The sequence below is a fragment of the Embiotoca jacksoni genome, unplaced genomic scaffold, assembly GCF_022577435.1.
Source record: "Embiotoca jacksoni isolate LCO1_2020_lvr unplaced genomic scaffold, fEmbJac1.0.p SCAF_11, whole genome shotgun sequence".
Classification (NCBI taxonomy): domain Eukaryota; kingdom Metazoa; phylum Chordata; class Actinopteri; family Embiotocidae; genus Embiotoca; species Embiotoca jacksoni.
In genome coordinates, this window is record NW_027185241.1 from 958,448 (window position 1) to 975,186 (window position 16,739).

Sequence of the window (16,739 nt, forward strand, 5' to 3'; positions counted from 1 at the left end):
AGGGTGTCTCCAAAGAGGTATTCCATTGGTATGTGCCACTTGTGATCATAATGCATTATTGGTCTCGCCACAAGCTTTACGATGTTGGGATGTACTGCTGCCCTGTCAGTATGAGACACACAATATATAAAAAGGTCAGGAAACAGAGGTCAGGAGGCTGAAACTTCACCTTTATCTGAGGCCTTGTTTGATTTTCTTTATAAATCATCCAGTCCTGTTTGTGTCACTCACTTATAAATTTCATACTCTCTGTCCATGTTATGGCTGGACATCAAGTTCCGAGAAACCACTGCAGCCCACTGTCCATTGCGCCACTCTTTGTACACTTTTCCAAAAGTACCTTTATTCATAAGTGGCCATCTTTTAAAATTATTATTATTATTTTTTTTAAAAAGGGTCAAATATCATTTGTATTTAAGGATTGCTGCTATTGAAGACTGATGGGGAAGACCAACCCATTTACCATCAGTCATGTAAAGAGGAATGTTGTTAAGGTGGTTTAGGTTGCCAAAGACAACTGACAGTAAATCTAGTCTGGTGTCTTTACATTTAATCTTCCTCATAATAATTAAAACATGTATGAACTTAAATGACAATTTTAGGTTATTAGAGGGTACCCAGATTGTTTTAAAAAACAACAGCAATTTAAGTCAAAATTTACCAAAAAACAACAACAATATGCCTCCAAACAAATTTAACATTGTCTTTGTGAAAGTTTTCATGTAATGAAATGTAATGTAATGTTTAGAATATGTAATGAAATGCTGTGATGTAATTTAATGTTTAGAATATGTAATGAAATGTTGATGAAAATTTGTTTGTTTGCATCTTACACTAAAAAGTGTTTGCGCAGAAGACTAATGTCTAATATTCTGTTTGCAACAGTGAAAGCAACTTTTAAAGAATATTATTTTCAGTCACAAATATAAAATTCACATGTCGCTCAAAAATAAAGTGTCATCAAGGGCAAACTTGTGATGATGACTTTTACCTTGTGTTGTGCTTTTCTGCTCCTGAAGAAACAATAACCTGCATGAGCTATTTTCAAAGTCTTTTATCACAAGCCACACCTTGAGGTAAATGAAAATGAAAGTATATTATGCAACATACCATACAAAAAAATGCTAAATAGACTTGCTCTGAATAACTCTCTAGATATATTACATTTTCTTTCTAAAAGCATCTGTTTTTGTAATCATTTTAGTGGCACATGTAAGGAATCTGCAAGGAGATGGCTTTCGTAAAAATGTTCGTATTTTCGTGGAGATGCGAGTGGGCGTGGCCAAATGGCTCGCCAGCGCCCCCTACACAGATGCCTCGGCGGCAACATTTACATACATGCACGAAAATCGGTGGACATGTGTATCACACCTAGATGTACAAAAAGTTACATTGCACCATTACGTCAACTCAACAGGAAGTCCGCTGTTTTTAAATTTAGTTGCCATTTTTGGCGATTCACACACGTTGTACTTTAACAAACTCCTCCTACAGATTTTGTCGGACCGACTTGAAATTGAGTCTGTGCACTCTTAACATGTTTGGAATTAAAAGTTATCAAAATAATATGTTTTCGGTGATTGGTGTGCCGGTGGCGTGGCAGGCAAAAAGTAACCCAAAAGCCAAAGCATGTCGTTCAAAAAATAACCTGCTTTTTTTTTTAAAGTCATGACAAAGGGGGAGATTGAACCCCAGACCTTTTATCTGAGAGGCAACAGTGCTAAACACTGCTCCCCCAATCTTCCCAGGAGTCAGAGAGCAGTGTGACAAATCTTTGGCTCACTGCAACCTATAACTCCACCGTCCATAAATATTCATTCAAATGCGACCGGTTGAGTCACTAAAAGCTCTGAGTGAACTCCGTGAAACACTTTCTCCTGCCGCAACACATTTTCCGGCGCCGAAGATAGTCCAGCGGTCTACGACACCGACTCCGAGCTGGAAACGACCTCATGAAGACACGGGCCCGCCATGGTTCACAGAGGGCGAGGTGGGACACGTGGTTCATGGGGGAAAGTCCCTTTAAGGCGAGTCCTTCTAAGGGTAAGCCATACAGTTCACAGAGTGAGCAAAGTTTGATGTTTCGCCGTGACACAAGAAGTTGATGTTTAAGGTCAAACGATGCTCCAAACCTCACGAAACTTTGCAGATGTGTCAGGGACCAACTTTCATGAGTTTTTTGAAGATGTTAAAGCCGCCGAAAAAAAGCCATTTTTTTTAAAAAGAAGAATAAGGAATGAGATCGAGAAATTTTTTTTTAAGCTGTAATCGGGAATATGCGGACCCTCGCCTGCTACACGTCGGGGAGCCGGCGGCCCCGACCCCTGGATCCCCGACGTGCAGCGTGCGAGGGCCCTCATATCACTGCTTGCAGTTTTAATTTCAAATTACAGTCACCTTTAACAGCTATATTTTTGTGTTCTTAATGACCTTCCAGGTAGCTGGAAAAAGATAATTTGGAACATTTGTCCATCTTAACTCACATGCAGTTCGACAGAGATATCAGTATGCGGTACATATCAGTACACTCTTTTCGTGCACATCTCTATAATAGGAAACCACACCTCCCACTTCCTCCCAACGTGTGGCTTCGATAGACTGCATGATTAACACATCCACTGTACAATTGAGACTGAGCTGGAGCTGTTGAATGAACAACTTCCTACTGTGGAAAGGCCCGGGCCTCAAATCACTTCTGACACTTTAGTACTGGTGCTTTTCAACTCACAATGGCATCGATTTGGAGGAGGAAGGTACATGTGATTTGGTTGTAGGACACATTAGAGATGGTACAGTAAAACAAACAAACAAAAATAAAAAAAAAAACGAAAAAGGTCTGCAGATTAAAAAAAGAAAATGTACATACCATACAACTCGTCTTCACAGTATCCATAGCTGACTCATGTAGCTCCATTGGACTGACTGAAGTAAACATCTTAAAGGCTAAAAACGTACATGTAAACAATACACATCCATCGTTACAGTGATGCAACAGTTCTGAAACATCATTGGTGGAAATACGGGCTGGTTTGCAGGTTGGCGCTCTGGTTCCACAGTTCAGAACCAGTTCAATAATCGGAACTTTTTGGAGAAGGAGTTCACTGCCGTCAGCAGTGTTGGTGTTTTAAAGAAGCAGGTTCAGATGACGTGATGGTGGAGAGGTCAGGTGCAGGTTATTCCTGAACGGTATAAAACAAAAACAAACTGCTGGAATATGAATCCAGTTCCTCTGGTTTTTTTTACAGGGTCTGTATAAAAAGAAAGAATACAACTATGCTCTGTGTGTTTGAGCTGTGATTACTGATGAGATCAAAAATTCTGCTCTGAGATTTGAAACAATGTGTCATATACATATTCAGAGGATTAAGTTAATCTGCATAAATTGAATAATGAATTCATGGTAAGTAATTTTATGAGTAAAAACGACAAATATTTATTGGTTGTAACATCTCCAATGAAAAGATTTGCTGTATTGATTTGTCTTAGTTTAAGGTAAACTGATAAACTTTAGGTTTTGGACTGAGGGTCAGAAGGAACGAGACATTTTGGGAGATTATTTCAGCCCCTATTTTAAGCATATAACTCAAATCCGACCATAAAACTCACTAATATTGGATCTTATTAAACCAGTAAAAACACAATTATAGTTAGTTTTATGTATTGGCTGTATTCTGTTAATGTATATTAGCTAAAATAAGTAATAACTTGTTTATAACCAAGAATAAAGACTTTGTTTTTATTTGTATTGCATGGTCAGATAATCTGATCACTAAATAATAGAAATATGAGAATAAAACACCCCAAAGACACAAAATCTGGCTCTAAAGTATTAATTCATTTACATACATACTGTAAAAATACACAACATGTAAAAGCCATGTTTGCAGACTAAATAAGCAGCTCAAACGCTCATTAAATACCCAACATGGTTTGATATTACGTTACATCCCGACCAAATCCATGTCGAGATACTGAAATTTAAGTTTGTTGCAGCTTTGAAGTCAGTTTTTACATGTGCAAAACTTGTTTTAGTTTGAGTAAATGCTACTGCTTCCTCCATCTCGACTAAACCAGCTGCAAAGACTGTCCATCCCATTTATTTGTTGTTAAACTTGACGTCGTTGTACTTGACTATCTTTCCATCGCGAGTCACCACCTCCTTCTGCTCCCACGTTTCCACCCCTCCGTTCTTCTCCTCAAACCGCCGCACCACCACCCTCCCCGTTGCGGGCAGGCTGCAGGGCAGATCCTTGGCAGCCTCCTGGTACAACCTCATCTTCGCGAAGTCCTGTGTCAGATCTGCGCCGCCTGTCGGGACCAGAGCCTGGTTTTTGTTCCTGTCCTCTGTCCGCTGAGGGGAAGGAGAGTGGTGCAGTGCGGGACGAGGATTCAAAGCTCTGAGGTTCTGTCTGGGTGAGCGCTCCCAGTTCAGCGGCGACGGAGACCGGTTCAGAGGCGGCAGGTCTCTGTTAAATGGTGATGGAGCCCTGTTCATCGGAGACGGAGACCGGTTCCTGGCATGAACATGAGGTGAAGGTGGCTTAAGGTGCTCCCTTTGAATGGGTGTATTGGTGACGACGCCCGTGCCTCCTGCCCTTCGTATGTCGCTTATGACCTCCTCCATGGAGGCCCTCCGAGTCAGGTTAGGCTCCACCATTCTACACACGGCGTGGCAGAACGGCTGGTCCCGCAGGGTCTCCTTGATCTTGTCGGGACAGACGCTGGGCGTGTACAGTCGGATCCGGGCGCAGAGCTCCGCTATGATCTTGCCCATGGCCCAGACATCCGAGCGCCGACTCCGCTGGCTGCTCCTCTGCAGCACCTCGGGGGCTGAGTAGGCCTTGTTCCCCATGTCCACTGCCGAGTTAAGCCCATGTCTGAAGAACTTGGCCAGCCCCAGGTCGATGATTACTGCTCTGTTGGTGTCATGTTCAACCTGAGGAAAAACCATTAGCTTATATTACTTAATACTTTTTTTTTTTTACCAAATAATAATTCAGAAAAAATTATAAGTGGGTTAATATACAATTACCTTCTGCTCAGATATTAGAAGTGCTGTGATGCTGTATTTAGGCAAATATACCGATGCTCACAATGATAAAACTAACAGTGATGTTAAGTAGGTTTCACGTTACAATGTTGAACAGGCTTATTTTAGCCTGTTAGCATGCTAACATTTGCTAAATAGCACCAAACACAAAGTACAACTGGAGGCTGGAAGGATTATCCATAATGTTGCAACTACTTCATCAAAAAACTAATTTTGACCTCATGAAAAGAGATCACCAAAGGTATTATAATAGTCCTGATGGGAAATATAGTGTGTGTTAAATTGAATTATATTCCATTTGTTTTTTCCTGATTGTCTTCTCTTACCCGATTTCGATTTATTTTATACGTTTTTCTTTAAGCATTTTGTAATTTAGAAAATTGCAATAAATATAACATGATTATCATCAGAAAGAAAACATTTTTAATATCAAAGTCATAAAAACGGCAGTGATTGCAAAATAAAATCTAAATTTTGCTATTGACCCCGCCCCAGATAATATTTTGTGTCGATTTCTTTTTCACAGCAACCTCCAAAACGAACAAACAAAGAAACAACAGACAAAAAGTTTTGTTTTCTTTCTGAATTACTGTTTTAGTTCTTTTACCAGGGGGAAATTCACGACTTTAAAAATGCCTTTAGAGCACGTGCGTGTTTTAAAAATGTTGACAAACTGAGAGTCTGAGTCTCCACTCACCATGATGTTTTCAGGCTTGAGGTCTTGATGGACAATATCTTTGGAGTGGAGGTGAAGCAGCCCTTCACACATGCCAATGATAATCGTGCCTTTATTTGATGGAGTCAACTGAGGAGATAAAGAATTTGAGATCAGGTTTAGCCGGTCTCGAGTGAAACCAACATTCACATTATATTATAAAGGGACTAACTTTTGCAAAGTACAGTCATAGAAAAGAACAGTTTGTTTGGGCTTCTGTGTTGAACTTTAAACTGCAGGTTGGTATTTAGATTTCTCTATATTTCGACCATTAAACTGAAGCATGCATATCCTAAACCAAAGCAAATTATAACAACATGATGTGTCCATGGTGACTTGCCTTCCTTTGTACAAACCATACAAACTCTCTGGGATTTAATGACCAGGTTTGGGTTAGTAGTCACACTTTATATGCAGTGTGTTTCTGCTTTACACAATTTCATAACAAGCAAACGTTATTCTTTTTTTTATTTTTTTTTTTAGGTATTCTAAATAATAAAATCCTTAATTACACTTTGGATTGCTTTCGTCCGTTTCATAGTAACGTTACCTGTATTTTGGACTTTGACACCTTGAAGATGATTGTCTCCAAGTCCTCTCCGGAGATAAACTCTAGTGGGATGATCCATTTGCCGCCTTCGAGAGTTATGTTGCCCAGAAGCTTCACTATGTTGGGGTGATCTGACTTGCTGCAGATTAGCAGAGATGAGTCATGGAGAGAAGGAGAAAATAAGAAATCAAATTCAAATTAGACAAAACAGCTCAAATATTTAAAACCATCTGGATCCTCGATCGGCAGGGGAGGGGATTCTGTCTGAATGTCGAGGTGTTGAGTCCCAGAATAGATAAAACTACTAAGAACCGTGGAACTCCGTGTAACCTGATAAAAAACACACACACACACACACACACACACACACACACACACACACACACACACACAGTCTTAAGGCACTTTAGGTTTAAATCCATTATGTGCCAGGAGAGCTAACTTCTATTTGCTGTGGTCTCATCCACTGATAACACCATGCTGGTCTCTTCTGTATAAAATAAACACGGATAAATCTGGAAACACTTTACAGTCCACAAATGACAGTGTTAATGGGAGCTACTAAATGTATACTTACTGTGCACCTTTGTGGTACATAAAGCAGAGTGATACATCGATATCTTATCGTATTATGAGACTTGATGTCATCATAGATTCTGGATATCACTTTTGTCTTTTCCTGGTTTTTAAAAGCTGCATTAAAGTAAAGTGATCTCATTCTTTCTAGCTGTTCTATTATTTGTCTTTATTCACTGAGTCATTATCACCATGTTATTTATGACACTTATATGTGCTTATAATTACATTTCAATGTGTTCAAAACAAATATTTCAATGCATTGTCAATGGGAGGAAGCGTTAGCCATGATTTGAAAAAAAAAATACCATAAATAATTTCACTGTGACATCAATGCCCAGTTGTTCTTCCTTCTTTTCTGGTAATGATGTTTGTTACACCAAGCTTCCGCCACAGGACTTTCAAATCCATCAGACACTGCCAACAATAAATATTTTCGGTTGTTGTTTGAAATACTCATTCCTCTTTCAGAAGCTCAGTCAGCATCTAATTTCAACACAGCTACTTGTACTTACTTGTACACTTCGCACTCTCTCTCCAAGTCCTTCCTGTCAATGAGCTGCTGGGGGACTTTCTTGATGGCAGCCCAGGTGTCATTGTACTTCTGCCTGTAGACCTTCCCGAAGCAGCCCTGTGCGAGAGTACCGGTGGAGTACGCCATCTGTGAGGGCCGGAGAGAGAGAGAGATTTTAACAATCACGTTGAAGCTCAGATCCAACGGTCATTTACAAGGGTTGATTAAAAAAAACAAAAAAAAAAAACATGTTTCCTGCAAAACATGCCACTTTGTGATGTTTGTTTGTGACTGACAAAAATGTTGCTACAATTTTGGGTTAAATTTGTATTTTGTGGTTTGTGATGCTGCCAAGCAGTTTCCTGTTCTCTGTGTTTGTGCAAGTAAACCATCATCGCCATTTAGGAACTTCTGGTACTTTCCTGTGGGCCATCTTGCGTAATCATCTGACTGAAGAACTACTCAGTGATTCAGAAATAGTCACGAAATCATTTACGGACCTACAGAATCCAACAAAATCCTCTGGCACGTGTATTTTAACATGTTTTTCACAGTCTTAAGGTATGTGTACTTCCCATGAGTATTTCCACTTTATCTTACTTCAGATTTTTACTTCACTGCTTTTCAGTACGACACAGTATTGTACAACAGTACAATATGGAATCTATGAGTACTGAGAGTTGTGTTAAAGGTTTCTACAGATATCTTCAATCCCAGTTTTTATTCGTGCTAACACTCCGTCAGAGCAAATATGTTCCAATGAGTGGAGAAACAAATTCTTCATATAGGTGTGTCGCTTCCTGAGAAAGATTCTGTGTAACCCTTCAAAAGAAAAAGGATAAAGGGCGCCAGAGGTGATCAAACTGAAGTGCCATTTGGTTTCACTGAGACAGAATACATATTTGACTTGTTGAACAGAATGGAGACACAGTTTGGGCAGTGATTCAAAAAGTTTGGAACCAGGAAAATTCAGAATCCTGAAGTAACTCGCATGAAAACATAAATGTAGAGTTCAGGCAACCGCATAACTCAACCATAACGGAACCTGTTGTGTAAATAATATCTGGGTGCCACAGTCAGCTTTCTGCAGCCCATTTCACACAAACACTGAGCTGGGTGTTTTATAACTGGGTGATCCAAAGGTAGACAAACTGGTAAGTCCACAAAGGAAGAGTTTATCTTTGGACTGGCTGCTGAAAGGATGTGGCAGCATGTAAAGTAAGCATATGCAAATACAATGTCAAGTTTAACATAATGTCCAATAGCAGAAAAAAAATGAATTGTCACAGTATCTGAAAAGAATACAGTCACTATTTAGCAAATAACTTCCATAACATGACAGTGAGGACAAAAAGTAGCAGAGAATACATTAAATAAATGCATCAAGAAATACATTCTGTTCACAACCTTCAAAAGAGCTACAATCTAGAGTAGCCATAATTACAGTTTTGTTGTTGTTGTTATTGCTGCTCTACATTGGATAAATCTGCTGTCCCATGTTACAAGGAAATCTTCTCTTACCTTTCTGCTGGTGAGGGTCGGCCGCTGCGTCAGGTCTGAACAGGAGGTGACTAGTTGCCTCTCTTTCTACCTGCGCCACACCTTCTTGTATCTGATCCATGATCTTGAGCAAAGTAGGCGTCTCGAGTGATGCAGCAACTCGATCGCAGCTGAAGAATGAGAAACACACACACAGTAAACAAATGCACAACAGAACCAAACAGGATAGAAAGTGCCTCATAACAAGAAAAACATGTGTCTCTGTGGTTGAAAGCAGCCAGGAGGGCAGGGGGGGGGTTCCCATTGGGATGACCAGATGGAAAAAGACACTGGAGGATTAAATAAGAACACCTGCAAGGTAGTCTAATATAGTAGCCCCGGTGCAGTGGTAATCCTGTGTCGGTTTGCGTCAAAATGACAATGTCCCAACAACTTCCTTTGGTCCTGAAATATCTTTACAATATTGGATAGATTCCACCAACAGTTTCGACAGACATTCATGGTCCCCGAAGGATGAATCCTACTGACTTTGCTGATCTGCAGATGTAAGCAATGCAACTGTGAGTATGTTAGCATGCTGTTGTTAGCATTTAGCTCTCAGCACCACTATCAACCGCTATTATTGAAGACACTTGCTCTTGTTACAAAGCTATTTTGCAGGTAAACTGTAAAACTGAAGTTCAGTTATCGAAGGACACTTCTGACAAGTTTCCTTGGACAATTTTAGCTGTCGAACATTTAGATCATTTTAATGTAGCCTTACCCGAATTAAAAAAACTGTGCAGCAAAGACATTTTTGATTACAGTTATAGTTGCTTACGGTCACTTAAAACTGAGACTCTGCTTGGTTGGCATGTGCAGTAATAAACCCAAAGCCAGAGTAAAATGATTGTTTTTCACCCCAGTGGACGCATTTATTCACCCGTTTCCTCTAATTTGTTACCCATCTGTGTATATTAAACACCTGAGTGATATATATTTTTGTTTGTAGTATTATTCCCAAACTGTGAATACCATGAGTATCTACAGGCTGTAGATACTGTATATGGTTCCACTACTGCCATTGTTTTGTGATATTAACGATCCCAACTTCTGTCTTATTTTCTGCCTGAGGTCACATTTCACTGAAGAGCATTTCACAGAATGCATTTCAAGTCATGGCCTTAAGTACATAATAGATTTATTATTAAGGAAGAAATATCTAACTTGTTTATTGAGGGATCTCTCGCTGTTGATGTTCATGTGATTTCTGAGACTTGGCGGTGGAGGGGAGGGGGTTTCACAGTCAGAGGGGAATTCATATTCTACAACTGCAAAAACTCTTGGTGCTTATTCTTAAAACTTATACTATAAACTTAGACCACACTTTGAGGCCAAAAAAAACATGAATGAAATTGTTGCAGTTTGTCCTATTTTGTTCCTGGTCGTGATGGGAATAAATTAAAGCAAACTATTAACTGAGTAAATGAAATAAAAATCCATGTTAGCATGCACACACATCTAAAAACAATTCAATATTTGGATGCTTGTTTAACATGTGTTGAAGCTCTTTTGTTTTTCAGATTCTGCTGTCCTACCTTGAATGCACACTGTCAAATAGGATTTTTAAATGCTTAAATAAATCGAGCTGTAATGTTTTTGGATTGCAAACACTATTTAGTTTAGTTGCTAAACGGAGAGTTATGATTTGATGGTATAATAAGTAAGTCAGCGACTGTTTGTTAAAATATTTTAGAGCTTTTGGGGGTTTGCAATGCACTGTGGGGGACATAGAAAGATCATTTTATTTCTTTTTTTGTAGTTCATTCATTTAATAGCTGTGAGATTTTTAGCTAAATCTAAAATTGTGGGTGCAGCCCTGCCTGGCACAGAAGTTTCGTCTTGTGTCTTCTGGCTCTTTTCTTTCCCTTTGACTGTTTGATTTGGTAATTAGAAAATAAAACAAAATGTAAACGATAGGGATGGACACAATTATGAAGCAGGCCAGAGCAGTTTGTGATAAATAACCCTGCTGCAGCACATCTCTTCAGTGCAGTTAGGGACACATTTAAAGTTCAAACTATAACAACATGAACAAATGTGTAAACTGTTTTTGTGTATATACAGCATTCTGATTGTGATAACCCAAAGATATATTGTAATGGCAGATGTGAACTGGGCATTTAATTTTTTCTTCTAGTGTTACATATTATGAAACCTATTAAAGGGCCAACATACAAAAACAAATGAACAAACAAAAAGCTGTAAATTGCAAAAACCCATCATTCTCTAAGGAGCCAGAGTTTCTGTTTCTCCCTGTTTTTCCCTTCCTTGTTGAACAAACATCATTCTGGATAAAACTGACCATTTTGAAGATTAATATCATCCAGTAGGCGGCGATGATGTACAGATGAAGTACAGTACAGAACTATCTTGGCACTCACTTCCTGGATTTACCATTCTCAGTGTAACAAGTCACACACAGTCATCAGGTTTATTTTTCGAAATGACAATAGTTTACCCAGCGGTTTATTTTGCTCATCCTCAGGCACAAAGTAAGTGTGCTTATTTAAATTCCATTATTGAACAGTTTAAAACGCAGTATTTTTATTTTTTTTGAACATTGCATTTCATTCATTCACAGCCTGTCCACAAGCTTTAATCTGTGCTCTCAAGGGCTTTAGCTCACTCAGCTTTTGATCAAATCGCGGATTTTTCTTAACTTTGGTCGTAAAAGAAATGATTTGTTTGTATTTTTGCATCCGAAACAGTTTCGGTTTCGAACTAACCAACCACGTGTCGCCAGTCGGCAAAAACATTTCCTGATATTCCTGTTAATGTTGCTCCCTGTTTGATTTGGTAATTAGAAGATAAAACAAAATGTAAACGATAGGGATGGACACAATTATGACGCAGGCCAGAGCAGTTTGTGATAAATAACCCTGCTGCAGCACATCTCTTCAGCGCAGTTAGGGACACATTTAAAGTTCAAACTATAACAACATGAACAAATGTGTAAACTGTTTTTGTGTATATACAGCATTCTGATTGTGATAACCCAAAGATATATTGTAATGGCAGATGTGAACTGGGCATTTAATTTTTTCTTCTAGTGTTACATATTATGAAACCTATTAAAGGGCCAACATACAAAAACAAACGAACAAACAAAAAAGCTGTAAATTGCAAAAACCCATCATTCTCTAAGGAGCCAGAGTCTCTGTTTCTCCCTGTTTTTCCCTTCCTTGTTGAACAAACATCATTCTGGATAAAACTGACCATTTTGAAGATTAATATCATCCAGTAGGCGGCGATGATGTACAGATGAAGTACAGTACAGAACTATCTTGGCACTCACTTCCTGGATTTGCCATTCTCAGTGTAACAAGTCACACACAGTCAACAGGTTTATTTTTCGAAATGACAATAGTTTACCCAGCGGTTTATTTTGCTCATCCTCAGGCACAAAGTAAGTGTGCTTATTTAAATTCCATTATTGAACAGTTTAAAATGCAGTATTTTTATTTTTTTTGAACATTGCATTTCATTCATTCACAGCCTGTCCACAAGCTTTAATCTGTGCTCTCAAGGGCTTTAGCTCACTCAGCTTTTGATCAAATCGCGGATTTTTCTTAACTTTGGTCGTAAAAGAAATGATTTGTTTGTATTTTTGCATCCGAAACAGTTTTGGTTTCGAACTAACCAACCACGTGTCGCCAGTCGGCAAAAACATTTCCTGATATTCCTGTTAATGTTGCTCCCGTTTATTGTCAACGAGATTTATATATGCGTTTTAAAAAGTTAACCGTTTTGTTGTGATGGAATCTAAGCGAACAATTAAAAACACGTGTTTTGTAAATGACAATGATGATGGCTTAACTATTGTGCTTTGCACTCGAAGGTGGCGAATGCCTTCACACCCAGGAGAGTGGGTATGTTTCTCTATCTTTTCTTTTTAATTATCCTTTTAAAACATATTAATGAGATTAATGTGAAGGTCCTTCACTGCTGTGCTCAACCATTTTGATGGCTGCCGCCATTTTGAGATGCTTCTTCTATTTGTTACCATGAATGAGAATCAATTTCAATTGTGTTCACATTATTTTTTTTGCAGGTAGAAGCACCTCTCACACAAAATTTTTTCTTCATACATTAGTGCTGCAGGTTTTGCCTCCCACACAATGCACTGGTGCAATGACACATACACTGAAAGCACTCTGACTGTGGCAAGTGAAGTCAGTCGCGTGAGACCCATTCCAAAGGAAGAGCTAGAGAAGGGTGAACTCCCCAAGATGCCGGAGAAAATGCCATTCCCACCTGTGGCCGAGTCACAGCCCACATCTGCCAGGGATGGGTTGTTCACGCCAACCAGTTTATCCGTGGTGCAAAACAACAGGCTGCCCACAGAAACCCTACTGAACGACAACCACAAGGAGGGGGAAGCGATCGAGGCTTCACCAGGAAGCACAACCATTACAGAGGCATCTGTAGCAGATAGTTGCATCATGGACCCCAAGATGGAGATCGACCCAGCAAAAGTGGATCCTGAAGAAAGAAGAAACACCATGCGCTATGGCAGAGGAGGCAATGACAAGTCCTGGAAATGTAATACAGTTTCCATTTCGTGTTCATTTAAAATGGTCACTTTTTTTTTTAAAACATTTTACAATTGTATTAATCTTAATCAGAAATATGATGCAGTGTGAAACTAAATCAGCTGTTGCTCACTGAGTGCACAACTAAAGGTGGAGTTGGACTGGACTGCATTATGTTTAGACGTGTTTCGAATTGTTAGTCCTTCCAATTTATAAATGAGTAAATCTAGAATGAAGTCAATGCTAAAACTTATTATAATAATCGAATATCTTATTTAACAATGCGCTAAAAATAAAGTACGGAAAAAATATTCTGTGCCGTGCACTTAAAAAAACTGGCCAAAAAAAATATCTAATTTTTCAATTAAGGTAAGCAGTAATTAATAATGTAATATTGTGACTAATACATTTCTAAATCTCTTGTCTGTATTTCCAGTGTTCCTTCTGTTTATGGCAGCTGTATTCATTCCCTTCTGTGCAGGATCTGCTCGTATGTATTTACAATTTAATCATAACGTGTCTGTATTTAGGTATTATTGTCTTGAATAGTAGCTAACATTGCTGAATATTTTGAGCATCAGTATTTTTTTTTAACAAGACCTTTTGTATTACGTTGACTGAATGAAGCCGTAGTGATTTTTAATTCCAAATGTCCAATAATATTATTGAGTGATTTTTTTTTTTTTTTTTTTTTGCTCTGAAATTTAAATGTAAACCTTAAAGTTTTTTAGCTGGTACTCATTAATGTTTTTCTCGGATTTGACTGCAGACAGGTGCTTTACCTGCCTGGACAAGGAGAAATGCCCACATCTGAAGGCAGTGTATGGCCCAGATGATAACCTCTACCACCGGAGAGACGTCAATAAGTCACTTCCAATATGCTGTGGAATGCCTTTACTTTCTCCCAAGACTTGCAATGTGTGCCTTTTCCTGTCCGATATCCTCATCGTCTGCTCCGGGGATGTGGACAAACCTGAGGTGGAAGATAACAACGGGTCACAAATTCTTAACATCTCTGAGGGGTGTACGTATGACATGAATGTATTCACTTATCAGTTTAGCTGTTTTTAAAGTTTATGATCTTAGTGGAGACCCCGTTTTTGTTTATCTTTAAAGTGGCTTAACGTCCGCCAGAGTGTACACTCTGTTGCCAGTTTATTAGCTACTCCTGTTTAAAACTAATCCAGTCTAATAAAAATAAATCCCGCCTTCATGAAGGTTATACTGTTCAGTTTTTGGAGACCTTTTAAATGCAATTGTTATAATTACAATCAAAGTGTGCTGATGAATTCAACAAATGAAAGGTTATTAGGTGTTTCTGCTGAGTCCCTGATGCTATCTTCAATTCATTTCTTCCTCTTTAGGTAAACGCCATTATGATGCACACAGTGGAGCGTCTCCTCACAACGGTATGTATGCGGCCCTCAACACCACACTAATACTGGGTAGGACGTCCCTTTGCTCCATGAACAACCTGTGTTTTTGGTGGCAGGGATTCCACAAGATGCTGAAAATGATCCTTTCAGATTCGAATGATGAATTAGGAATTCATAAGCAGGGATGCACAACAATATTCTCACATCCATGCAATCAGCTGATCCAGGCTTTAAAATCAAATATTAGTAATTGGTCGACACTCTTCCCAGCGTGAGGGTGCATGCACGGCGCAATGTTTGCACGTGTGAAGATTGTTTTAAAAGTGTCCGAAACGGATAGAAACTTTGGAACTCTTAATGACCGTCTCAGGGAGCTAGTCATCCAAAACTGTCTGAGAGGAATGAATCTTAACGGTGGTGTCCTGACCTGTATCTGTTTTTCTTAGACTGCTTGTGCCATCAAGAAATAATCAATCAATGTAGTTTTACCTCTAATGCTATTTTAATTTCTTTTATCCTTTTTTAGCTCATGGACATGAACGTATTGGATTGATTTGCGCTGGTATGTATGGCTGTTTGTCAATGTAATACTGATATTGATGACTTAAATTGCCAGTATGACAGCAGCGTTTTCATTTTGCAGTTCTCTTGCTTCATCTCGTCTGCGGGTGTTTGATCTAAAAAGTAAGTGTGACTCAATATGAACACACAAGAGTCAACGTGTAAAACAGAATGACTTTCCATTCAAATTGCCAATAAACTGATTGCGTGTTTGGGATACAGCAAATCATATAAAAAAAATGTAAATACTTTTTTCTGTTCATTCCTTTCAGGGCTGCAAGAAGAGGTAGGTTTTCTTATTTAATGAGCTCTTTTCTCATTATCATTTCTTGTTTTCACAGTCTAGTCCATCATCATTCATTTGTACAAAGTCTCAATCGAACTTGAACCTGCTGTAAAATATTATTTTTGAAAATTCCTCCCATTGAAAATTATTATTTTTAGCAAAGTATATTTACACCTACCACATTTTTCTCTCTTTTTTGAAATAGGGCTATAGGTTGTACGTTGGAAACAACACTCCATGACCTTCATCATTCACTCGTGTGGACAAGCTTATTCTTTTTTTTTTTTTTTTTTACTTTCTTTTCCTTTGCTAAATTTTCTGATAATTTGCTAGTTTTAACTGCCATAAACACCGTTCAGACATATCATTAAAACCATTGCTTTAATGGTGATCATAAAAAGGGGATTTATTGCTGGGATGTTGTATTATGCTTTACCTGACAATGGTTTTGATGTTATGTCTAATCGGTGTGGTTATTATATAGAAACCAGCTACATAGGGTGTGTTTTGTATTCTATATCTGTATCTCTTATTCTCAAATTGCTGTTTTGATAACAAACCTGCAGCTTTTCTTGATAAATTGTTTCACCAATGATAGGAGAGAAAAAAATTCATCTGCCCCACAATTTTCCAACACGCAGAGTATGAAGTTATTGTTCTCGCTAAACAATGCTCAACAGCCCAGATATATTGAGTTTACTACAACCATCACCAGAAAAAGCAACAGCAGGTCAATAATTGAGGCTGGAACTGTGGGGAAGATTTGAACTTTTCTTGATGATGACATACAAAATAATTACTGATTATTTCTCTGTGGGTCACCTTAGTTTATTTGACTTGGCAGCCTTCAGGTTTACTTGACAGCCAAGAAAGAAAATGTAAAAGTGTCAACGTGTAATCACTAAAAAAAAATAAAAATAAATCATTAACCAGCACAGAGTTCTGTCATTGTTCATAACACACCAGCTGAATCAACATGTGGTTTTTAGTTTGCGAAAAAGTTCTCCGTTCTTAAATTCAAGTAAAAATAGCTATAT

The 16,739-nt window shown here is 38.5% G+C and overlaps 2 protein-coding genes across 2 annotated transcripts; one reads left to right on the plus strand and one right to left on the minus strand.

Moving 5' to 3' along the window:
* Nucleotides 1-2,199: 2,199 nt before the first annotated feature.
* Nucleotides 2,200-8,985, minus strand: LOC138193221 (glycogen synthase kinase-3). The gene is made up of 5 exons (XM_069141120.1): nucleotides 8,927-8,985; nucleotides 7,407-7,552; nucleotides 6,316-6,454; nucleotides 5,748-5,855; nucleotides 2,200-4,936 (listed from the first exon to the last, which is right to left on the minus strand). Exons 2-5 carry the CDS (start codon nucleotides 7,550-7,552, stop codon nucleotides 4,097-4,099), a joined length of 1,233 nt encoding a protein of 410 aa, XP_068997221.1. The 5' UTR covers nucleotides 8,927-8,985; the 3' UTR covers nucleotides 2,200-4,096.
* Nucleotides 8,986-12,784: 3,799 nt separating this feature from the next.
* LOC138193236 (uncharacterized) lies at nucleotides 12,785-16,635 on the plus strand. The gene is made up of 8 exons (XM_069141146.1): nucleotides 12,785-12,816; nucleotides 13,041-13,489; nucleotides 13,916-13,969; nucleotides 14,249-14,503; nucleotides 14,844-14,888; nucleotides 15,382-15,417; nucleotides 15,499-15,539; nucleotides 15,689-16,635. The coding sequence occupies exons 2-7, from the start codon at nucleotides 13,066-13,068 to the stop codon at nucleotides 15,534-15,536; spliced, it is 852 nt and encodes a 283-aa protein (XP_068997247.1). The 5' UTR covers nucleotides 12,785-12,816; nucleotides 13,041-13,065; the 3' UTR covers nucleotides 15,537-15,539; nucleotides 15,689-16,635.
* Nucleotides 16,636-16,739: the final 104 nt, after the last annotated feature.

Bases quoted from the DNA above. Each gene is read 5' to 3' on its own strand.
- LOC138193221 (XM_069141120.1), bottom strand. From the start codon at position 7,552: ATGGCGTACTCCACCGGTACTCTCGCACAGGGCTGCTTCGGGAAGGTC. The intron at 6,455-7,406 runs GTAAGTACAAGT...GCTAATCTGCAG, and splicing joins AGAGAGTGCGAAGTGTACAA to CAAGTCAGATCACCCCAACA. The intron at 5,856-6,315 runs GTAACGTTACTA...TTATCTCCTCAG, and splicing joins TGTCAAAGTCCAAAATACAG to TTGACTCCATCAAATAAAGG.
- LOC138193236 (XM_069141146.1), top strand. From the start codon at position 13,066: ATGCACTGGTGCAATGACACATACACTGAAAGCACTCTGACTGTGGCA. The intron at 13,490-13,915 runs GTAATACAGTTT...CTGTATTTCCAG, and splicing joins CAATGACAAGTCCTGGAAAT to TGTTCCTTCTGTTTATGGCA. The intron at 13,970-14,248 runs GTATGTATTTAC...ATTTGACTGCAG, and splicing joins CTTCTGTGCAGGATCTGCTC to ACAGGTGCTTTACCTGCCTG.